General features: G+C 46.8%; 1 protein-coding gene across 2 annotated transcripts in view; it reads left to right on the top strand.

The window, feature by feature from the left end:
* Window positions 1-24,326, top strand: part of LOC124043847 (low-density lipoprotein receptor-related protein 2-like) — a 59,161-nt gene that overhangs the window by 30,449 nt on the left and 4,386 nt on the right. The window contains exons 26-68 of one of the 2 annotated variants that reach the window (XM_046362904.1): window positions 96-307; window positions 406-590; window positions 701-929; window positions 1,345-1,522; window positions 1,739-1,867; window positions 2,675-2,841; window positions 2,938-3,081; window positions 3,269-3,378; window positions 3,719-3,896; window positions 4,163-4,376; window positions 6,357-6,596; window positions 6,712-6,900; window positions 7,422-8,342; window positions 8,473-8,638; window positions 8,812-8,970; window positions 9,108-9,397; window positions 9,627-9,827; window positions 10,056-10,082; window positions 10,199-10,237; window positions 10,483-10,725; window positions 10,862-10,987; window positions 11,196-11,315; window positions 11,811-11,942; window positions 13,422-13,623; window positions 13,785-14,080; window positions 14,227-14,893; window positions 15,007-15,177; window positions 15,270-15,493; window positions 15,708-15,885; window positions 16,010-16,206; window positions 16,403-16,648; window positions 16,886-17,014; window positions 18,212-18,331; window positions 19,343-19,459; window positions 20,833-20,949; window positions 21,336-21,473; window positions 21,751-21,873; window positions 22,180-22,308; window positions 22,479-22,610; window positions 22,759-22,890; window positions 23,291-23,434; window positions 23,666-23,831; window positions 23,918-24,046. In XM_046362904.1, the coding sequence (XP_046218860.1) occupies window positions 96-307; window positions 406-590; window positions 701-929; window positions 1,345-1,522; window positions 1,739-1,867; window positions 2,675-2,841; window positions 2,938-3,081; window positions 3,269-3,378; window positions 3,719-3,896; window positions 4,163-4,376; window positions 6,357-6,596; window positions 6,712-6,900; window positions 7,422-8,342; window positions 8,473-8,638; window positions 8,812-8,970; window positions 9,108-9,397; window positions 9,627-9,827; window positions 10,056-10,082; window positions 10,199-10,237; window positions 10,483-10,725; window positions 10,862-10,987; window positions 11,196-11,315; window positions 11,811-11,942; window positions 13,422-13,623; window positions 13,785-14,080; window positions 14,227-14,893; window positions 15,007-15,177; window positions 15,270-15,493; window positions 15,708-15,885; window positions 16,010-16,206; window positions 16,403-16,648; window positions 16,886-17,014; window positions 18,212-18,331; window positions 19,343-19,459; window positions 20,833-20,949; window positions 21,336-21,473; window positions 21,751-21,873; window positions 22,180-22,308; window positions 22,479-22,610; window positions 22,759-22,890; window positions 23,291-23,434; window positions 23,666-23,831; window positions 23,918-24,046 (8,356 nt within the window). The remainder of the gene's footprint in view (window positions 1-95; window positions 308-405; window positions 591-700; window positions 930-1,344; window positions 1,523-1,738; window positions 1,868-2,674; window positions 2,842-2,937; window positions 3,082-3,268; window positions 3,379-3,718; window positions 3,897-4,162; window positions 4,377-6,356; window positions 6,597-6,711; window positions 6,901-7,421; window positions 8,343-8,472; window positions 8,639-8,811; window positions 8,971-9,107; window positions 9,398-9,626; window positions 9,828-10,055; window positions 10,083-10,198; window positions 10,238-10,482; window positions 10,726-10,861; window positions 10,988-11,195; window positions 11,316-11,810; window positions 11,943-13,421; window positions 13,624-13,784; window positions 14,081-14,226; window positions 14,894-15,006; window positions 15,178-15,269; window positions 15,494-15,707; window positions 15,886-16,009; window positions 16,207-16,402; window positions 16,649-16,885; window positions 17,015-18,211; window positions 18,332-19,342; window positions 19,460-20,832; window positions 20,950-21,335; window positions 21,474-21,750; window positions 21,874-22,179; window positions 22,309-22,478; window positions 22,611-22,758; window positions 22,891-23,290; window positions 23,435-23,665; window positions 23,832-23,917; window positions 24,047-24,326) is intronic. The other variant, XM_046362906.1, reaches the window with a different exon arrangement.

Genomic DNA, 24,326 nt, shown 5'->3' with positions numbered 1-24,326 from the left:
GTTTGGGAAGTCCTCTGTAGAATGTTCTATAGCTGAGGATTAGTCTCATTTGAATTAGAAGGCACGGGTGAGAAGAGGATGGTTTCTGTTCACAGGTTCACGTCAGGCTTTCCTGTTAGTTGCCAGCCGAAATCAGATTGTGTCCGATGACATAACCACTCAGCCCAATGTGGTCCGCTCACTGGTCCGGGATGGGCGAAACATCGTGGCCCTGGACTTTGACTCAGTGACTGACCGTGTGTACTGGTCTGACACCAGCCAGGACAGAATATGGAGCGCTCACAAAAATGGCTCTGACAGGGCCGTGGTGAGTACGGACTACTGACTGTCTGTCCAGTTCTCACAAACATTCTCTACTCAGGGTAATGACCTCCAATCACTTAAACCTGTGTTTTGATTTGACAGGTTTTTGACAGTGGAGTGACAGTGACAGAGAGTCTGGCAGTGGACTGGGTGGGCAGGAACCTCTACTGGACTGACTATGTTCTGGAGACCATCGAGGTGTCCAAACTGGACGGCTCCCACAGGACTGTGTTGGTCAGTGAGAACGTGACCAATCCCAGAGCCCTGGTGCTGGACCCAAGGGACAGGTGAGGCTCATCTACAGTGGACATACATACTGGCAGAGAAGAGGACACGTTTGAATTACAATAATGCAAATGTAATTGACTGTAACTATAACAGTTGATCTATTGTGCAGTGCTCACCTCATGTTCTGGACAGACTGGGGGAGGAACCCTCGCATTGAGAAGGCCAGCATGGACGGGAAGATGAGGACAACCATCATAAGTAACAAACTTTACTGGCCCAACGGCCTAACCATTGACTATCCCAACAATCTGCTCTACTTCGCTGATGCCTACCTGGATTTTATTGACTACTGTGATTACAATGGCAACAACAGGAAACAAGTTCTGGCCAGCGATTTGGTGAGGATACATGGCATTTTCTGTCGATTTTTATTTACATTGATATAATTGATATCAGGGGCGCAACTTTGGTTTTAGAAGTAGGGGGGGACATATATATCTTTTTTAAATGTTATTATTTTTATATTTTTCCAGTCGGATAAACACTCCAAACAGCCTACCTGATCGCTCAGAGGCGTCGGCATGGTCATAAAGCACACCATTTTATCAGATTGTATCACATTCCAATGATAAAACTGGGTGGGACAAAAATGCAATTTCAGAATGTGGGGGGGGTAGTTTCGCCCCTGATTGACATCGATTAAACTAGGAAAACATTAGCATTGCATACAGAACATAATTTACCGATTTGCCATCTGTGTGGAATAATATCAATAAAATACACTTCTTGTCTTATTCTGCTCTCAATAAAAAGGTACTGCAACATCCCCACGCAATTACCATTTTTGAGGATTTTGTGTATTGGACCGACAGATACATCAACCGTGTGATCCGAGCCCATAAGTGGCACGGGGAGAACCAGACAGTGATGCTATACAACCTCCCTCAGCCCATGGGCCTGGTGGCGGTACACCCGGCCAGGCAGCCTGCAGGTAGGACAGGGACCCACCACTGATCAATAACATTCTAGGACATATGGTAGGCCAATTAAAAATACATCTTAGACATGGTGATATCATAAGCTAGTATTGGCACCGTACACTATTGCTATTGTATTTTAAATTACATTTCTGAACGAACAAAGAGGATACTGAACACTGTTGATGTTTGTCTTGTTTGTGTGTGTGTGTTATTGGATCTGTGTGCAGGTGAAAACCACTGCTTGAGGAGGCTCTGTACTCATATCTGCCTGCTCTCGGCCATTGGGCCCAGCTACTACTCCTGCGCTTGTCCCTCAGGCTGGACCCTGACTGCAGACAATTTCACCTGTGCCAGAGGTAGGCTCCATGCCAACCTGAGAGTAACACTCCTCACTCACAGTTTCATTAAAAAGGAAGTGAGGTCAGATAGAACAGATATATTGTAATTCTCATAACGCATAAAGTATTTATTCATGGTAGGTATTGATACGAATGCTTAAAACCTACAAACAGAGAGCTGCTGTTTTGCAAAAATATTTATTTGGGCATATCCAGCTCTCAGTCGGTAAAAGAAGAAATCTAGAATGCCGGACTCATATTTTAGAGGCTAAGGACTTGTCAACAGTATCTCATTTAAATTCTGTTGTAAAATCCCTTTCCAGAGGTAAATATTGAGGATCATTTAAAGTGTGACTAGGGTTTCAATAAGACAAGGGACCTTTAATGTGAAGTCTACAGGGTCGGGTTTAGGTCAACAGCGTAACCCATCTCAGGGCTTGAGCTTTTTCTAACCATGCAGAACGCATTCACCCCTGAGAGGTGATGATTACCCAAGAATGAAAATGCCCTCTGAGCTATCTATTGATTCTAATCTCTGATGACAAAGCAAATCATACTGTGGAATATGCTTACACCAGACCTTCTGAACCCCCTTCCTTTTCAACCTTTTTTTAACATACTGTTATTTGACCTGTTTTTAAAAACAAAATCAGTGTCCAATAGGCTATATGTCCAATAGGCTATATGTCCAATAGGCTATATGTCCAATAGGCTATATGTCCAATAGGCTATATGTCCAATAGGCTATATGTCCAATAGGCTATACATGTATGTCCATTCAGAGCCACCATGTTTTTGGTGATGAATACTTTTGTTTTCCTGCAGTTGAGGATCCTTTCTTGGTGGTGGTGAGAGACAGTGTCATCTACGGCATGTCCTTGAATCCGGACGACAAGAGCAACGACGCCATGGTCCCAGTTGCGGGACTTCAGAATGGATATGATGTGGACTTTGACGACATTGAGCGGACCATCTATTGGGTAGAGCACCCGGTACGTGTTCGCACCGTCCACACCAACAGAGACCTGAAGTGATACTACTCTGCTGTCCCTAGGCTCTGACCAACCATGTCCCTTTCTCCTCTGTAGGGTGAGATCCACAGGGTGAAGTCGGACGGTACCAACAGGACAGAGTTTGCCCCGGCAGCCATCCTGGGTTCCCCTGTGGGCCTGGCCCTGGACTGGATGACAGAGAACCTGTACTACACCAACCCAGCCACCCAGTCGATTGAGGTGAGCTGAAACACCCCCCTCCCGTCTCTATGCTCCTGTATAATAATAACAATGAAGTTATTTCTGAAAACGAGTGGTGCACTACTGACAGTGAACATTGTATTTCGAAAATAAAGTAGTTATCTTTGTTTGGTTTTCCCCTCTGTCGGGGGATACATCTGATCTGTATGTGTGTGTGTTATTTCAGGTTTTGAGGCTGAGCGGGGAGGTGCAGTACAGAAAGACTCTAATCACCAATAATGGCTCCCCGACTGGCGCAGGCTCTCCGGTTGGCATTGCTGTGGACCCGGCACGTGGGTAAGCCCCATTTAACACTGCTTTGGCTCATCCCCACAGTCCCTCACCCCCTTCAGCCTGCCTGAATGCCATCTGCTCCACCCCCAGAGAGAGACCTGGCACTGTTACTGTACACAACACAACACTACACACTCCATCAAGCCACCACCAGGCAAAAAGTGTACATATCAACTATTCACCGTCAGCAAATCAAATGTGTATTGGCACGATTAAGACGTACCGATTTCTTCTCTCTGAATCTCACACGTGGGCTTTGATTGAATCGGTCGTAGATGTTCTCACATGAGGTGATGGAGATGCCGAGGGGCTGTATTCATAGCCGTGTCTCTCTCTCTGTTAGGAAACTGTACTGGACAGACCAGGGCACAGAGAGTGGCATCCCTGCCAAGGTGGCGGCCGCAGACATGGACGGCTCCAACCCTGTCACCCTGTTCACCAACAACCTGGATCATGTGGAGTTCATCACTGTGGACATACGAGAGAACAAGCTGTACTGGGCTGTCACAGGCACCGGAATGGTGGGTCGTCATCTCTCCCTCAACCACTATGCCTGCGTCTCAAATGCCACCCCATATATTTCACCTCTTTTGACCAGGGCCCATAGGGCTCTGGTCAATTGAAGTGCACTATATAGGGAATAGGGTGCTCTATGGTCTCTATGATTCATATGTGGCTGATTCTAAGAAAATACCCTCACGTAGTCCAACTCATTGCTTCTTATGCATATATTTTACACGTTACATCTGGTATTAAGGGCAGTCTTGATGTTATTGAAACACCACAGATTGAGCGTGGTGACCCAGACGGGACCAATCGCATCACAATAGTGACAGGCTTGTCCCATCCCTGGGGCGTCGCTGTTCATGAGCGCTTCCTCTACTTCACCGACCGGGACTTTGAGGTGATAGAGCGAGTGGACAAGGCCACCGGGGCTAACAAGGTGGTGCTGCGGGACAACGTGTCTGGACTGAGAGTACTGAAGGTGCACTACAGGGAGAGTGAGTATCTGAGGGACCTTATGGTACAGCCAAACAAATATGAACCCCACTCTATTGATTGAGACCGAAACGTTTGTTTATTAAGATACATTAACTTGTTGGAAGCATCAAGATTACCCGTTTTTTCAATGTATTTTGTTGAGTGTTTAATCAGTATGCATACATACATTTTGTCCGTTATACTTTTTTTGGTAAAGATATAGAATTGCTGAATTATGGCATTGCTTTGGTCTTTTTGATAGCTGTTGGGTAATTATGTGAGAGATGGAGGGGAGCATTAGATGGCCAGTTACTCTTCCCTTATAAGGAACACTGGGCATTGTGTATGGAACAAGCAGTGTCCGTTTGTCCCCTAAAACAGAGAGGACACAGCAAAACAAAATTGGTTCTGTGAAAGTTCCCATAACATTTGTTAGGTCGTGGCAAATGTTCTCATAACACAAAAACATTTCAGTTGTGCAGATGATGCCAAACTGTTTCTTTTACGCTGCGAAAAACATTCACCTGATGTTAGGATTTTTTTTTCTTCCCAGAACTCATTTAGTCTGTTCTTTAAAGTTTCCCAGAATATTTTATTAGGTTGCGGGAATAGTCTGGTGGGAACTGAGCATATTTTGTGTTCTGGGAATCTACCTCTTCTAATGTACCCACTCTGTTCCCACAACCTAATTAAATGTTCTAGAAACATTTTAAAGAACTCAGAAAGCCTGTTTTGTTAACATTCTTGCAACATCAAAGGAATGTGTTGTTCACCCTGATACAAACATTATCTGAATATCACCACAACTGGACAGTTTAAGTGTTTTGGGAACCTCTTGTCATATCCCCACTATGTTCCCACAACCTACATAAATGTTATAGGAACGTATAAAGAACATAAAAATATGTTCTGGGAATATTCTTGCAACATTAGGTACATGTTTTTTGTACCCTAAAAGAAAAATTGTATAATCATCTGCACAACTGTACAGTTTTTGGTGTTTTGGGAACATATCTTATGTGATGTCCCCACAATATTCCCACCAGACTGCTCCCACAACCTTATAAAACATTCTGGGAACCTTTAAAGTGCCGACTAAATGTGTTCTGGGAACGTTCTTGTAATATCAGGTGAATGTTTTTTGCACCCTAAAAGAAACATTGTATAATCATCCACACAACTGTACCGTTTTTGGTGTTTTGGGAACATATCTTATGTGATGTCCCCACAATGTTCCCACCAGACTGTTCCCACAACTTAATGAAACATTCGGTGAACCTTTTAAAGAACAGACGCAATGTGTTCTGGGAACATTCTTGCAACATCAGGCGAATGTTTTATACAAACATTGTATAAACATCAGCACGACTGGACAGTTTTTGTGTTATGAGAACATTTACTGCAACTTAGCAAATGTTCAGGGAACTTTCACAGAACCAAAACATTACTGGAACATTATTACATTTGAGGAATGTTCTGTGGTGTTTGTTACAGACGTTGTGCACAACATTTTAGTGAATGCTAGGAGAACATTCCAAGGATATTTCATTTGGAAAATGTGTTGAAGAAAATAAAGATTTTGTTATCAAAAACAGTATCTGAATGTTTTTGGGATGTTATCATCCTAAAGTTAGATACAACTCTTAACTTAAACTGGGAATCTAAGCTAATGTTCTGGGAATGTTCCCGGTTTGCTGGGGATACTGTAAGTGACATAGTTTCTGGGAATAGATCAACCCTTGAGCCTGATTTGGCAACGATGTATCAAAATGGTGTTTGCACCAGTTCCTTCCAGTGACGGCTCAGAAATGAGGTTATCTCAGTTCCAGGATTGTAATTTGCAACATAGTTTAGCCTGATATTGAAAAGTTCCTGACTACCCTTGTTGTCCTTGACCTAGAACGTTTCGAAACGTTAATGAATTTGTAGTTCTATGTGTGCAGACTCCCATTTTATATGAATGCCATGTCCTAAATCCACCATGTGGTCTGCCTCTGCAGTCTCGGCTGGTACCTCCAACGGTTGCAGCAACAACAGGGGTGCGTGTGAGCACCTGTGTCTACCGCGGCCCGGAGGCCTGTACACCTGTGCCTGTGCTACTGGCTTCAAGCTCAGCGTTGACAACAGCACCTGTGCTCCATACCAGTCCTACGTGGTCATCTCCATGCTGTCTGCCCTCAAAGGCTTCAGTCTGGAGGGGGCTGACCACTCCGAGGCCATGGTGCCAGTGGCTGGGAGAGGTGGGTGTTGTTCAGATGTAAATGTGTTGTTCAGTCTTTTCGTTAGGAGAGGGGAAAAAACAATACAACGTCAATGCCGATGTTTAGGTTGAACCTCTCTGGTTGTGTCGCGTAGGACGTAATGCTCTACATGTGGATGTCCACATGCCCTCGGGGTTCCTCTACTGGTGTGACTTCAGCAGCACTGTGACGTCTCAGAACGGGATCCGCCGGATCAAGCCCGATGGAGCAGGGTTCCGCAGCGTGGTCACATCTGGAATCGGCCGCAACGGGATACGAGGCATCGCTGTGGACTGGGCTGCAGGTAGGGCATCCGCTTTGGATTTCGTGTTCAGAGAGCTCAATTGGAAAGTGTTTAAATGATGCCAGCAGGTAGAGAAAGTAAAGGTTGGCCAACAGTAGGTACCCAGGGATACTGTGTAAGAGGCTTTAACACAGGGTCTGACTCCCAGAAAGCAGGCTGGATTATTTTCAGTCAGGTGAATAGAAAGAAGTGAGGACTGGACTGGAGAGTGCTGCAGATCTTGGAAGTGTGGCCAATAATGATTCTGTTTATGGGTACACTAATCTGAGGCTGGTTTCCCAGACACAGATTACATTTCTGGACTAAAATTGAAAATCTCTCATTGAAAGTGCAATGTAGTCCAGGAATAGGCTTAATCTGGGTCTAGGAAACCAGCCCCAGGTGACTATTCAAATTAGCGGACTTACTCTGTCCTTACTCAACCACTCAATACGATCTGCATTACCGGAGGCTCTTCCTAGATAATCTAATCTCCATTGCCCTTTTACTTATATATATATCAACTTGGCTGTGCTTTTCAGGGAACCTTTATTTCACGAATGCTTTCCTGACGGAGACCTATGTGGAGGTTCTGCGCTTAAACACAACTTTCCGACGTGTGCTGTTGAAGACTCAAGTGGACATGCCACGCCACATCGTAGTGGACCCTAAAAACAGATACCTGTTCTGGGCAGATTACGGACAGAACCCCAAGATTGAGCGAGCTCTGCTGGACGGGACCAACCGCACTGTGCTGGTGTCGTCTGGGATTATAACCCCGCGAGGTCTAGCTCTGGACTACCAGACTGGATATGTCTACTGGGTGGATGACTCTCTGGATATGATAGCCCGGGTCAACCCTCAGGGGGGAGAGACAGAGATAGTCCGGTACGGGAGCCGCTACCCGACTCCCTATGGCATCACTGTGTTTGAGACTAGCATCATCTGGGTGGACAGGAACCTGAAGAAGGTGTTCCAGGCCAGTAAGGAGCCTGGCAGTACAGAGCAGCCTACAGTCATCAGAGACAACATCAACATGCTGAGAGACGTGACCATCTACGACCAGCGCACCCAGCCCAGCTCGGCCCAGCAGCTCAACAACAACCCCTGCCTGCTGACCAACGGGGGCTGTGCCCACTTCTGCTTCGCCCTCCCCGGGAGCCAGAGCAAGAAGTGTGGCTGTGCCTTTGGGAACCTGGGGGCGGACAACGCGGGCTGTGTGGTGTCGCGGGATGATTACCTCATCTATACGACAGAGAGCACGGTGCGGAGTCTGCGTCTGGACCCGGACGACCACGCACTGCCCTTCCCTGTGGTCAACGTGCCCCGCACGTCCGTGGCCCTGGACTTTGACCGCACAGACAATAGGATATACTTCACCCAGAGCTCAGGGGCTGGGAGCAGCAAGATTAGCTACATCAGTCTGTCCTCTCCCACCTCCCCTCCAGTAGTGGTGGCTTCTGGTAAGACACCTAACAACTGGATTTGTTCCATTACATTGCAACATCATACTGTAATCATCTGCTTCCAGCTTTTTTGGGCTATTTGCTTATTGCAATACTTTTCTAAGTGGTGTGTTTTGTGTCAATGCAGATCTAGGAGCTCCTGATGGTATTGCCTATGACTGGATCAACAAAAGGATTTACTACAGTGACTACATCAACCAGACTATCAGCTCCATGGCATTGGACGGGACGCAGAGATCCATCATCGCCCGTGTGCCCCGACCTAGAGCCATCATGCTGGATCCCTGCAGGGGGTGAGACTGTCCAGAAATGCCAAGAATGCTGATACCGTTTCACTCCTTCTGTAATGATAACAAGAGCTCTCACTCAGTATCTTCAATAGATATTCAGCATGCGTTGAATGTACACTGTACCGTCATTGATTTAAAAAGAAATGGGGAATCTATTCTATTTCCATGTTATACAGGTATATGTACTGGACAGACTGGGGGACCAATGCAAAGATTGAACGTGCTACTTTGGGAGGGAACTTCAGGACAGAGATTGTAAACAGCAGTCTAGTGTGGCCCAATGGACTAACCCTGGACTATGAAGAGCAGAGACTGTACTGGGCAGATGCCAGCCTGTAAGACCCTCTTATAATAATTCTACATTCTTCTCACAAATCAATCATTGTCAGATTGTATTGATGTATTGATGATAATATATGTGATATATAATATATATGATAAGATAATGATATATGCTGGTATTGGTTATCAGACAGAAGATTGAGCGCTGCTCGCTCGCTGGGGCCAATCGGGAGGTCATCGTCAGCACAGCCATTTACCCATTCGCCATGACCATGTATGGCCAGTACATCTACTGGACTGACTGGAACACACGCAGTATCTACCGGGCTAACAAGCACGATGGGTCTGACCAGAGGGTGATGACCCAGAACCTTCCATCCAGGCCCATGGATGTCCATGTGCTGGCCAGCAACAAGCAGCAACAGTGCAACAGCCCTTGTCAACAGTTCAACGGAGGCTGCAGTCACATCTGTACCCCAGGTACTAGCAGTTAGGCCCTACTTTAACCCTCAAGTTTCCTGATTGAATAGAAGGCTGTAGCTTTGTAGCTAAATGTGGGGGTTGGACCAAGCTTCCTTTGAAAATTAAACTTTCTCTAGCATCGTATCATTTTGATGTTGTTTTGGGATGATGTGAGTTGGGCTGTGTTACGCCTGTCTGTCATACCACCCCATCCGTCTGATGCCTGTCCCCCTGCCCCTCTCCTCAGGGCCCCAGGGTGCTGAGTGTCAGTGTCCCTCAGAGGGTCGGTGGTACCTGGCCGACAACAAGCACTGTATCCCTGACAACGGGACCCGCTGCCAGGCAGACCAGTTCACCTGTATGAATGGACGCTGTATCCGTGCTCAGTGGAAGTGTGACAATGACAATGACTGTGGGGACGGAAGCGACGAGCTCGAGAGAGTCTGCGGTATGGTGCTTAGTGGCCCCACGTCGTGCCTGTTTTGTTGAATGTTGTTTGTCTTGTCTATCTAGAAATATCTTCCTTTAATATCTTTGTTGATTTGTCTTGAATGTGATTGTGATTACAGCTGACTGATGGATTTATCCCTATACCTGTTCTGTCCTTCTCTTAACCGTCTCTAAAATGCTGCCTCTAACCAGATTTCTGTTTCTACCTGCCACAACTATTTTTCAGGATCCAAGAATGATTTCCAACCTTTTGGTGTGTATGCTTGCAAATCACTAATCTAACGTAGCTATTTAGTGATGCTTGTCTTCTTCTACTAACCCCATCCTGAACTAATACATTCATGTACTTATCTTATATCTTGCATGCAGTCCAAGTTCAAATGGCAGCAGCATTTATTGCCTTGTCAGGTAAATCTCCATCGTGTACACCTGCTCATCTTCACCTGGGCCCGTATGTATCAATCGTCTCAGAGTAGTACTGATCTAAGATCAGGTTCCCCCTGTCCATGTAATCTGATTCATTGTGATCTAAAAGGCAACGCTGATCTTAAATCAGCACTCTTACTCTAAGATGCTTGAGACCTACAGCCCCTTGTCTGCCTGTCCATTGGCTAGATCTCTGATTATGGTGTTTTTGGTTATTCGATTGGCAGCCTTCCACACTTGCGAGCCCACTGTGTTCACATGTGGGAACGGTCGCTGTGTGCCCTACCACTACCGCTGCGACCACTACAACGACTGCGGCGACAACAGTGATGAGGTAAGCTGCCTGTTCAGGTCGTGCGACCCCAACACTGAGTTCCCCTGCAACAACGGACGCTGCATCGCTAAGGACTACGTCTGCAACGGCATCAACAACTGCTTTGACAATGGCACTTCAGACGAACAAAACTGCCGTAAGTCTACGCAGTAGATCGAAGGTTCAAATATCCGTCCATAAAAATTGGAGACGTTTCAAGTGTGGTGAAATAATTGATTTTGCTGTGTGACACGAGATGATAACACCAATCCTCTTCTTGTCATGTATCTCAGCGGAGCGAACATGTCTGCCAGAACACACCAAGTGTGCATCCACCAACATCTGCATCCCCCGCTCCTACCTGTGTGACGGGGACAATGACTGTGGGGACATGAGTGACGAGAGCCCTGTACACTGCGGTGAGTCCCCCAGGCCTGATCTGTACAGTTAGGGTGTGTCAAAGGAAGTGTGAAAATGTGTGCACTGGATAAGAGCGTCTGCTAAATGACTAAAATGTCAAATGTCAAATGTAAGTGCCTAATATAGGGAATATGGAGCCATTTCATATGCTTTCTAAATGGGGTTTGAGAGGAGAGTGACCCCTAAATGTCTTTTTCCCACTTCCAGCCACTTCCACGTGTGCCCAGAATGAGTTCCACTGCTCCAATGGCCGCTGTATCCCAGCCCAGTGGTACTGTGATGGGGGTACAGACTGTGCTGACGGCTCTGATGAGCCCTCCTCCTGCAGTAAGTACCACAGCTCTCCTTCCCTCACCATACTGTGCGTTGGCGTGGGCGTGGGCGTTGGCGTGGGCGTGTGCGCGTGCGCGTGCTTGTGCTGTTGCTGATGTGTCCGTAGTGTGTGCCTTTGTCAGTGGTGTGGTCAGTCAGTCAGTCAGGCCTCCCATTGCCTGCCACATTCCTCCCTACAGACACCCACCAGTCTCCTCTGACCAACACAGCCTCTCCTCTTTCCTCTCTCGTCTCTCCTCTTCCTTCTGTCCCCGGGTAATTACACAGCCTCCCGTTATCTTGTGTTTCTATCGATCACCATAGATTGGAATGTGGTGTCATTTCGGGTTCAGATATGCATGACCTGTCTTTACTAGTTGACATCAGTTAAGACATTTACTGGGTGTTTTAAGTAACCGACTTATATTTGTATTAAGCACAATAATATTCTAGTTCTAATCCATTCATGCACGGTTTGTATCGATGTCTATGACCTTTGATCCTCTCCAGCCACCCCGGTGAGAACCTGCAACGCCGACCAGTTCCGCTGTGATGGCGGCAGGTGCATCACCTCTTCCTGGATCTGCGATGGGGACAATGACTGCGGAGACATGAGTGATGAGGACCAGAGACACAACTGTGGTGAGGGTACTTTAGTGATGCGCGGGTTGACTTATAACCTGCAGTCCACCGCGGTTATATATGCGGGGTGGGCGGATTAAGGGTCATTAAATGTTGTGTGGCTGAAGGGCGGGAAAACAAGAGCTTTAAAAAACCAAACAATCCATAGATGTATCATTCTCATGCAGTTTATATCTATGGGCTGCATTAAGGTTTTTCTATCTGGCATTAGTGAGTAGACCTAAGCTTTAGGGCCTACAGGGCCTTAACGCCAAATGCTTTAACGTCATCCACGGAGGCAAAGGGAACAATGTCAGAGAATAATTGAATAAGAGAAAAGCTGCGAAATGGAGAGTTGAAAATAAAGAGAAGGGAGGGCCAGAAAAGTCGTGTCTGGGGAAGATTTGGCGACGTGGTAAAAGAGGATGGTGGCGGTGCCGTCATGTGTGACGATTGTAAGGCGCTGTACATATTCAACAGTCACAAAACGTAGGTCTATAACCTCTCATATAGACTTAATATTAACTCTTGCAGAATTAAGCTTTTTTTTTTTTTTTTTTTACAGTAAGGTTATACACCAAATTTTGACTCTGGCAACAGGAGAAGTTTTCTTTCTTTTATCTTGAGAGAATGTGAATGTGCAGTTAGATACCTTCTGTAGAGGTGCTATCTTTATCGGCATCATACAAGCGGATAGTATTTCAAGCGCATAAGATATGCATCCAAGCCGAACTGAAATCTTATCAGAAACATGTTGGGGTCTGTTTTCACAGCTTTATATTTCCTTACAACCGGTCAAACTGATGTCATTTGGACATTCTGCAAGTTCTCCCCGGTCCATAAACGTCTTTGTAAAGATGACACAGAACTTAACAGAAGTCAATTAGATTGAAAACTGTATTATATAAATTTATGACATTATTCTGGCGAGCAAGGGTGAATTTAGTCTTCTAGGGCAACATATAATGACAGAAGAGAAGCTGCATGTATCTAATTATAGACAAGTTGACTAAGTTGACGCAATTGCGGGCGAACAAACAGCTGACCCACGCACCACTAGTGTATTCCTCTCCGTCAGACACTGATGGATCAGGATGCATGCTGGGGGTGTGGGGGTGGATACCGGCTCCTGTTGAATGTCTCCAAGGAGCTCACATTCCTGTTTTCCCCTGCGTCACTCGTTACTTTGTGCCTGTCTTTGAATCCTGGCTCAGGGTGGATCTAGACTCTTATGTCATTCCTCTCGAATGTGGCCTCTGACAATAAGGAGCCTGGAGCGCATGGCTTCAGCGCACCACGGGCCTCGGCAGGAGTCTCACTTCAAACAATGGGGCTCAATCACATTAGATGGATAGGAAACCGAAGTCACGGCTAGAGGTCCTGAAATACACTTAGGAATGTTTGGAACGCGAGAAATGTTAGGTCCAGTCTCTGAGTCTTCGTCATCACGTAACTTCTCTGATTTGGTGTCATTTTCCTGCCCCTATGTTTTTTTTTTAGCTGACCGCACATGCTCCGCCTTGGAGTTTACCTGTGTGAACAACCAAGGGCCGCAGAGGAAGTGCATCTCTCGTGATTGGGTGTGTGACGGCGATGCGGACTGCGCTGACGGGTTGGACGAGCATCAGAACTGCACGCGCAGATCGTGTGGCGTCAACGAGTTCACCTGCAGCAACGGCCTCTGCATACGCAGCTCCTACAGGTTTGACAGACTCGGACATAAACATGACATGTTTCAGATTTCCTCTTGAATGCATCATTGCTTTGTAGAGGCTGCGACTACGGTGTACATTTTGGGACTGGACAGCAGCACCACCTGGTGTACAGGGAAGCACACTGAGTGACTGATGTGTTTGGTGGCAGGTGTGACCGGAGGAATGACTGCGGTGACAGCAGTGACGAGCAGGGCTGCACCTACCAGCCGTGTCAGCAGCAACAGTTCACCTGTCAAAACGGACGCTGTGTGTCACACAGCTTCATCTGTGACGGGGACAACGACTGCGGGGACGAGTCGGATGAACTAGACCACCTGTGCCACACGCCACCGCCCACGTGCCCCCCCGGGCAGTTCAGGTGTGACAACGGACACTGTGTCCCTCTCTTTAACGTGTGTGACCGGACCGACGACTGCTCAGACAACAGTGACGAGAAGGGCTGTGGTGAGTGCATGATATCTTAAAAGCAACAAATTAATTTAAATATAAATACAAGGCCAATAAAGTATTTAGTATCACAACAGAGCAGTGTGGTGTTGAATTTGTAGTCAATCTCCTCTAAAGCCTGTTCTGTCTTGTCCTGGATGCAGGTATAAATGAATGCACCAACCCCTCCATGCACCACTGCGATCACAACTGCACTGACACGCCCACCAGCTTCATCTGCACCTGTCGCCCCGGCTACCGCCTCATGTCCGACAACAAGACCTGCGACGACGTCAACGAGTGTGCGGAGACGCCCATTGTGTGTAGCCAGGTGTGTGAGAACACCGTGGGCTCCTACATGTGTAAATGTGCCCCCGGGTTCCTACGGGAACCGGATGGCCGCAGCTGTCGTCAGAACAGCCACATCACACCCTACCTCATCTTCAGTAACCGCTATTATCTTCGTAACCTGTCCACGGATGGAGAGGCCTACTCCCTCATCCTGCAGGGCCTGACCAGCGTGGTGGCCATGGACTTTGACCGCTTGGACAAGAGGCTCTATTGGATTGATGTGGGCCGCAGGGTGATTGAGCGAATGTTCTATAACGGCAGTAACAGGGAAGTGGTGGTGAACGGGGTGCTCTATGGGGAGGGCCTGGCGGTCGACTGGGTGGGCAGGAAACTCTACTGGCTGGACAGCTTCCTGGACTGTCTCAAAGTGTCCGAACTGGACGGGCGCTTTGCTAAGAAACTGGCTGAGCACTGTGTGGATGCCGATAATACCTACTGCTTTGAAAATCCCAGGGCGCTCGTTCTGCATCCAAAATATGGGTGAGTAAATCTGCCCCATTAATCATTATACAGAGAAAAAGTAGTATAATTGATTCTTGGTTCATTCGATAAAAGAGGTCTTTAGTAACCTAAATTGATTTGGTCCCTGTCAGATATGTCTACTGGACGGATTGGGGTGACAAAGCCTTCATAGGTCGTGTTGGAATGGACGGCACCAACAAGACAGCCATCATCACCACTAAGATCGAGTGGCCCAATGGGGTCACCATTGACTACAGCAATGACAAGCTCTACTGGTCAGATGCACACCTCAACTACATTGAGTAAGACCGTGCTTCTAATTGCCATAGAGTCTTGCTTTGTTTCCTAAATGCCTAAATGCCTCCTGTAATCCTACTCTTCCTCTTATCCTTAGGTTCTCAGACCTGGAGGGACATCACAGACACACTGTGTATGATGGGACACTGTCCCACCCATTTGCTCTGACTGTGTTTGAGGAGACCGTGTACTGGACTGACTGGAACACCCACACAGTGGAGAAAGGCAACAAATACGACGGATCCGGCCGCCAATCTCTTGCCAACACCACACACAGACCCTTCGACATCCACGTGTGCCATCCCTATAGGCAGCCCATAGGTCAGTTTCAGTCGAGGAGACAGTAATCATGAGTATCCTCTTCTCCTGTATCAACATCCCTTCCTCAACACTCAGGTTGCTATCACTTCCTTATCCTGAAGTTTCCTGCCCGTTAGGTCCATTCAAGTGTTTACGTTAAGACAATGCCGTGCCTGTGTTTGCTCAGATGTACTGAATGTGATTGCGCTGATTCTCTGACCCCCTCTCTCTCCAGTGAACAACCCATGTGCAGTGAACAATGGAGGCTGCTCCCACCTGTGTCTGCTCCGTGACGGGGGGCGGGGTCACACATGTGAATGCCCCGACCACTTCCAGAATGTGCAGCTGGGGGGCGTGGCTCGCTGCCTGCCCATGTGCACCAGCACCCAGTACAGATGTGCGGATAATGAGCGGTGAGTGGGAGTTCACCTTAAGAGTTGTACTACTATGCACTTGCTCGCTTCGTATCACATGTCCTGTGCTATAATTGAGGCATTGGTGAGCCCTGAACAGTATTGTCCCTCCTCCCCTCCACAGCTGCATCCCCATCTGGTGGAAGTGTGACGGCCAGAGGGACTGCAGAGACGGCTCTGATGAGCCCTCCACCTGCCCCAGTCGCCACTGCCCACTGGGCCAGTTTCAGTGCAACGATGGAAACTGCACCAGCCCCCACTTCCTGTGCAACAGCAACCAGGACTGCCATGATGGCTCTGATGAAGATCCTGTGCTGTGTGGTGGGTGGCATTTAGCGCTGTCATTTTTGTTTCCGGAGAACACTCTGAGCTCGTAGGAAACATTCTTTGTAATTGTTTGATTACACTGTTTTTAACCTGTTGATTTCCCATAACCTTGTGATCGATGTTGTTAAATAGCAGACGTGTGTGAATGTACTTCAGTGGAGGGTTAAAACTGAATTGACGGTCTGTGCAGCCACTCATCAGTGCGAGACCCACCAGTGGCAGTGCGCCAACAAGAGGTGCATCCCCGAGGCGTGGCAGTGTGACGGGGATGACGACTGTGGCGACGCCTCTGACGAGGAGCCCGCTCACTGCTCCAGTAGGACCTGCCGGCCCGGTCAGTTCAAGTGCCGTAACGGCCGCTGCATCCCTCAGAACTGGAAGTGTGACGTGGATGACGACTGTGGCGACAACTCTGACGAGCCTCTGGAAGAGTGCAGTGAGTGACGCGCCCAACATCACACAGAGAATCGTGTGGTGAAAGCACACACTCAACTGTAGGGGTTGAGTGGGATTGCTACAGTGAGCCGACTGAGACCCGTTCATTCTAAACTGTGGAAAATCACAATTAACAGTTGTTTTCTCCCACCAGATATACGATTGAAAGAGTTCCTCTGAAATGTCTGTCTGCATGTTGTTCTTTGTTATTGACTTCCTTGACGTGGTCTTTTCACAGTGGGGCCGTCTTATCGCTGTGACAACCACACCCAGTTTGTCTGCAGGACCAACTACCGCTGTGTGCCACTGTGGTCTGTGTGCAACGGCCACAACGACTGCAGGGACAACAGTGATGAGGAGCACTGCGGTGAGTCCACTGAAACATCAGCGTTCAGACATAAATCAACAAAGGGTTCAAACCCACGGCGCTGGATAATAACGATTCTGTATGAGGTAACGATGTGTGTTGGGAGTGAATTAAGGGCTATTAGCAGAACATTACATCGCGTGACAGTGGGAGGTAGTGATGGAGAGGGTCTCACCGCCTGCTCCCCGTGAGAGAACTTTCTGGAGTTATGGCTTGCATGCGTTTGTGCGTGTGTGAAATAGTTTGCGTGTGCCTGCGTGCGCGTGTGTGCCGTTGTTCGGGGCCAAGGTGCACACTGTGCTCCTTGTACCGCGCACCGATCCACACACACCAGCCATGACCCTCCCATCTCTTATCAGAGGCCCTCACTCCATTAGTGCCATCCCCGTGCTAGAGGGGAGATCCACGCTAATCTGTGTTAGAGAATGCACCGGCAGAGCCAGGTGGAGGGATAGGAGGGATCTCCCCTCTAGCACCACTATCTTTCAAACCACCAGCACTGTGTGGTAGAGACAGCACAGCCGAGGCCTCCTCCTCTCATGTCCTCTCCTATAGACCTGGCATAGCTCAGAGCTCACCCAATTCAGGCATGCCGCACTCCCCTCTGCATGATCAGCTCTGCTTTCATTTTTTTTTTAAAAACCAGATGGCACCTCTCAGTTCAAAGCTCTGTGGTCTAGTTATCATCAACTCTGTATTAAACAGTATGATGCACAGTGTTGAAGAATTTCTCATGAATCTGACAGTGTCTTGTAGTAAGCACTGGTTGTAGCTGGAACTTAATCACTGTCTTGAAATGGTCTCAAAGAGGACAAGTAATACTGGAATGACTGTTGCTTTTATTTTGAAGTGTTAAATCAACTAAATGACTGAGGGGCGGTTCCCCGGACACTTTATGAAGCCCAGTCCTGGACTACAAAAGCAAACTTAATGGACAACCTCTTAATCTTTATTGCTTAATATGTGTCTGGTAAAACCATGCCATGTGTTTGCACGAATGCAATGTTTGGGCATAAAACATTTCAAGGAATAACTAAGGATAAGGAGGATAAGAACTAAGGATAAGGAGGATAAGAACTAAGGTTAAGGAGGATAAGAACTTGAGGGAAAGTGTCACTGCAGGCGCATGTATGCGTTTGAGCGTTGTCTTTTGCTTCGTATCTCGTGTCACTGTGTGTGTGCCTATTGTGGTTTCAGAGGAGGTGACCTGTGACCCTCTGGGGGACTTCCGCTGTGACAACCACCAGTGTGTCCCTCTGCGCTGGAGGTGTGACGGGGACAACGACTGTGGTGATGGCTCGGATGAGCGCGCCTGCAGTGAGTTATTCAGTACCTCTACCCACCACCACTGTCTAATACTATATCTAATTAACAACCTTCACCTTAGATCCCTTGGCTGCCTCGCATTGGCACTTTTACACTGAGCCATCATGGGCCGGTTGTACAAGTTGGGCATAACAAGGTTGTGACTCTAGCTCATTCATTGAAGCCCAACCTTTTTAAGTTCAACTGGTGCAACCGGCCCTACGTGTCTCCTTAGCAGTTATGGGCTAATTCACATGATTCAAAAGACTGCATACTTGTAGGTGTGGCTTTGAGGGTCTTCTAAGCGATTCTAGTGGGGGATTCCAATGTAGCTCAAACACCGTGAGTCACCCATATGAAATAGAGGTGTTGATGGCAAAGAATGGACATGTTATTGTTTTATCTAGATAACAAAGTGCTCTTGTAAAAGACTTAACACTTCTGTCTTTCGGTGCCGTTTAATGTGAGGCGGGCTTATCAGCTGCTAGAGAAACAGCTTGTCAGCATGTCAGTCGGTGGGAGTGAGGGAGTCGGCCACCTCTGCCCTGGAGAATTTAAACAAAGTCTGAGAGCATGCCAGCTGATGAGGATAATGTATCTGCTTCAAAGGACAACTACTAATGGGTTGTATGATGAAATTTGCTCGTTTGTTCTCTGTTACTGTGGTGGTAATGCGTGGCGAGAGAACACCTCCAGTGAATTCCATCATGAACTCACCACAGAAAAATGACAGCATGATTGGTTGGGTGCTTCGAGATCGTTTGTTAATGCAAAAAACAAGTCATAGCTCAGCGGCGCTAATGCAATTACCCAATTGAGGGACTAGAACTATGGTATTTGTCAAAGCAGTGGCTGTTTGTGTATGAAATATTATAAAATAATCCCAGAATAATGTAGTAATATGGTAATAGCCTCTGTAATCTGTGTCGACATCGTGTTTGTTTGGACTGTGGCAATGACAACGAATTAAGTCTTCCCTTATGCAGTGCTAATTCTTTAGTTCCCCTCTCTGTGTTCCCCCAGGCCCGCGTGTGTGCTCGGAGAGCGAGTTTCGCTGCGACAATCTGCTCTGCATTCCTAACCGCTGGGTCTGTGACCATGACAACGACTGTGAGGACAACTCAGATGAAAGGGACTGTGGTGAGTGGAGGCTCTTTGTTTTGGTGCTGGCTCTGCTTATTAATGTGTGATGGAATACAGCACCAATGAAAGAAGCAGTAAAACTTCACCTTTTTGAGGCACAGGATACACAGAAAGGACCACGGAAACAAATTGACTTCTTCTGTTTCCGGTTTCCTCTGGTCAGATTGTGAATTGAAGTCACTTTTCAATGTTTATTTACAGTAGTCGTGAACACAAGATCCGACTCTGTGATACCTCAGCACTTGGCATGACTGAAAATAAGTGAAGTGTATGGAGTGATATTAGTGCCAACAGAAATGGAATTTGAATTCACAAATTGAATTTGAATTGAAATGGTATCATCATGCTTAGTCCGCTCCTGTACTCCATGTCCACCCACGACTGCGTGGCCAAGCACGACTCCAACACTATCATTAAGTTAGCTGATGACACAACAGTGGCAACACCATCATTAAGTTAGCTGATGACACAACAGTGGCAACACCATCATTAAGTTAGCTGATGACACAACAGTGGCAACACCATCATTAAGTTAGCTGATGACACAACAGTGGCAACACCATCATTAAGTTAGCTGATGACACAACAGTGGCAACACCATCATTAAGTTAGCTGATGACACAACAGTGGCAACACCATCATTAAGTTAGCTGATGACACAACAGTGGCAACACCATCATTAAGTTAGCTGATGACACAACAGTGGTAGTAGGCCTGATCACCGACAACGATGAGACAGCCTCTATAGGGAGGAGGTCAGAGACCTGGCAGTGTGGTGCCAGGACAACAACCTCTCCCTCAATGTGAGCAAGACAAAGGATATGATCGTGGACTATAGGAAAAGGCGGGCCAAACAGGCCCCCATTAACATCGACTGGGCTGTAGTTGAGTGGGTCGAGAGTTTCATTTTCCTTGGTGTCCACATCACCAACAAACTATCATGGTCCAAACACACCAACACAGTTGTGAAGAGGGCACAACAACAGCTTTTCCCCCTTAGGAGGCTGAAAAGATTTTTACACTGCTGATACTCGCTGTTTATTATCTATGCATAGTCACTTTACCCCTACCAACATGTACAAATGACCTCAACTAACTTGTACCCCTGCACACTGACTCGGTACCGGTACCCCTGTTATGTCATTTTATTGTTACTTTTTATTACATTTTTTACTTTAGTTAATTTAGGAAATATTTTCTTAACTCTATTTCTTCATTATTGGTTAAGGGCATGTAAAGTAAGCATTTCGCAGTAAGGTCAGTGTAGTCCAAATACCTGTTGGATTTGGCGCATGTGACAAATAACATTTGATTTGATTAATACCTACAGTATTAATGATGAGTTGTGTAATGGCACGGCTGTGTTGCAGAGCTGCGGACCTGTCACCCTGGCTACTTCCAGTGTGGCAGTGGCCACTGCATCGTCGACCGGTTCAAATGTGACGGCAACGCCGACTGCCTGGACTTCACTGACGAGACATCATGTCGTAAGTGTTATGTGTCATCATGGATTTGTCAATGGGCTGACGTCAAGTACAACACTCCCAGTGAGCAAAACTTGTTGAAAAGACGTCATTTCAACGGCAAAACCGGTTAACATGACATATTTTCAACAAATTTTACTCACTGGTCTCCTTTCTCCTCAGAGGTCCAGAACTATTGTGTTACTACAGCACCCTCTACAGTTATTTATTTAATGTATTTGTCAAACATTTTGATTGAACTTTTATTTAACTAGACAAATCAGTTCAGAACAAATTCTTACTTACTATAACAGCCTACACCGTCCAAACCACTCAGGAGCCCCCAATCTGAAGTTAAAAAATTACAAACATGAATTTGAATTGTAATGGTCCATTTCTTTCATTTGCAGCAACCCGTTATCCCAATAGCACGTATTGCCCACCGTTCCTGTTTGAGTGTAGGAACCATGTGTGTGTGCAGCCCTACTGGAAATGTGACGGAGACAACGACTGTGGAGACCACTCAGATGAGGAGCTCCATCTCTGCTGTAAGGTCAAAGTTCCTTCCATGCCTACACTGTTCCTTCAATAGTTACATTGTTGAATAAATCCTTTTTCTTTAACAATGAGACATTTTACCTTGAGATTGAGCCTGGCCATGACCTAGGGCCGTATTTATCAAGCATCTCAGAGTAGGAGTGCTGATTTGGGATTAGGTCCTCCTTGTCCTTAATAGTCGGATTTGTTATGATCTAAAAGGGAAAGCTGATCCTAGATCGCTTTTGAGACGCTTGATAAACACGGGCCCTGGTCTTGTCTCCCTAGTGGACATCCCGTGTGACCCGCCGTTCCGTTTCCGCTGTGACAACAACCGGTGCATCTACAGCCATGAGCTCTGCAACTCGGTGGACGACTGTGGGGACGGCACTGACGAAAAAGAGGAGCACTGTAAGTACGATCGCAAGTTACAATACTGTCATATGTTGCCCCGTCTCCATGGGAGTTTGGAGTACATATAGCCCATCATTGTATGAACATTATGTAAGTAACATCCCAAATGGCACCCCTTTTCCCTTTATTGTGCACTACATTGGACCAGGAGCCATAGGGTTCTGGTCAAAAGTAGTGCACTTTATAGGGAATAGGGTGCCATTTGGGACGAATTTGTCATGTTAGCAAAGGTTATTGTCCATCCGATTGTCCATGTCTTTCACTCTCTGAAATGGTTGACATGATGTGTTGTGTTTGTCACAGGCCAGACCCCGACACATGGGCCCTGTTCAGCAGATCAGTTAAAATGCAGTAATGGCCAGTGCATCCCTCTGCAGTATGCCTGTGACGACTATGACGACTGTGGAGACCATTCTGACGAGATGGGCTGCAGTGAGTAACCCACCCAACTCAGTAACCACAGTCTTCCCTCTCCATCTCAATCATCATAAACCGTCATCTTATGCTAAGCTATATGGCTGTTTGTATAATACTGTGATAGTATAATAAGTGATAGTAACTGTCAACCCTCATAATGTGACATGTACATGCGCTCTCCCCAGATGTTGGCAGTGGGCGCTACTGCAGTGAGAACATCTGTGAGCACAATTGCACAGACCTGACAGGCGGAGGCTTCCTCTGCTCCTGCAGGCCTGGATACCAACCCAGCCAGACAGACAGGAACACCTGTGAAGGTACAGGAAGCATTAGTACAAGCTGAATGCGGAAACACCACTCTGTACCAATGTCACACTCTTTTAAAACCTCTTATGATTTCCTCTGCTTGTGCTATTATTAACCTTTGGCTTTCTCTGTGTTTTTCCTGTTGTGTTTTGTGAACAGACGTCAACGAGTGTGAGGTCTACGGGACGTGTCCACAGGACTGTCAGAACTCCAAGGGAAGCTACGAGTGTTTCTGTGCCCAGGGCTTCCGCTCAGTCAGCGAGCAGCACGGCATTGAGTGTGCTGCTGAGGGTAAAGAGCTTAGCTGGACAAGTCGTTCTGTCTGCGTTCCAAATGGCACACTATTCACCTTGTAGTGCAGCTACGCTCTGGTCAAAAAGTAATGTACTGTATAGGGAAGAGGGTGCCATTTGGAACGCGACCTCTGCCTCCTATCTGTTAGTGCTCTGGAGTAGAATGCCTGAATGTTAAAAGGATACTTTGGGATTTTGACAATACTAGCAGATACCCATAGACTTCCAGTCATTGACTTGCGAAACTACCTCTAACTTCCTTCATACTGGACACAGAGACATAAAAATGGTATCCATGAGTTCCTCTGACTCTGGGGAAGTAGACAAAGGGCCTCATTGCCACAATGATGAAGTATCTCTTTAAGGATGGGAACATATTTCACCATTCTCCATTCCAGGAAACTCACCAGTGCTGCTTCTGCCTGACAACGTGAGAATTCGCCGCTTCAACTTGTCATCGGAGCAGTATTCAGACTACGTGGACAACGCCGAGCACATCCAGGCTCTGGACTACCAGTGGGATCCAGAGGGCATCGAACTCAGTAAGACCTTGACCTCAACTAGTTAACTAGTCAGTGCCATTTGGCTCATGTGAAGAGCATGATACAGTGACTGGGGAGGTTTTCAGCAGAAACATCATTTTTACTCCACTTCACGAGGAACCAAACAGAAGCAAAGGGGCCAAAACGGGGAGGGACCACATTTTTGTTTTTCCGTTGCACACCATTTTGCAATGATGTACACCTCTGAATATGACTCTATTGTGCTCTCAGGTATTGTGTACTGGACGGTTCTGGGCCGAGGCTCTCAGTTTGGCTCTATCAAGCGAGCTTACATGACCACATTCAATGACAATGGCAATAACCCAGTGAAGGAGTTGGATCTGAACCTGAGATATGTTGTTAACCCTGATGGTATCGCTGTGGACTGGATTGGAGGGTACAACTCCTTCATTATTGCTTACTATTTTTGCTTTTAAGAATACATTTTTGCATTCAATCTAACAGCTTATCTTGGTTTCACAGTCACATTTACTGGACTGACGCAGGGACCAACCGAATTGAAGTGGCAAAGCTAGATGGGCGCTACAGGAAGTGGCTGATCCATAATGATCTGGACCAGCCAGCTGCTATTGTTTTGAATCCAGCACTTGGGTACGGAAGTGATCAACTACAGTGGCTTAGGGGGCTTCTTTATTTGTTCCGAAGAAGAGAGAGAGAGAGAGAGTGTGTGTGTGTGTGTGTGTGTGTGTGTGTGTGTGTGTGTGTGTGTGTGTGTGTGTGTGTGTGTGTGTGTGTGTGTGTGTGTGTGTGTGTGTGTGTGTGTGTGTGTGTGTGTGTGTGTGTGTGTGTGTTCACTTCATAATAAGCTAATATAGTGTATCCTCTCAGATATAACAGCATTGTGGAGTGATCAACATTTGTTAACAAACAC

The sequence above is a fragment of the Oncorhynchus gorbuscha genome, linkage group LG09, assembly GCF_021184085.1.
Source record: "Oncorhynchus gorbuscha isolate QuinsamMale2020 ecotype Even-year linkage group LG09, OgorEven_v1.0, whole genome shotgun sequence".
In the NCBI taxonomy this organism is placed as follows: Eukaryota; Metazoa; Chordata; class Actinopteri; order Salmoniformes; family Salmonidae; genus Oncorhynchus; species Oncorhynchus gorbuscha.
This window is presented reverse-complemented; position numbering and strand designations above follow the sequence as displayed.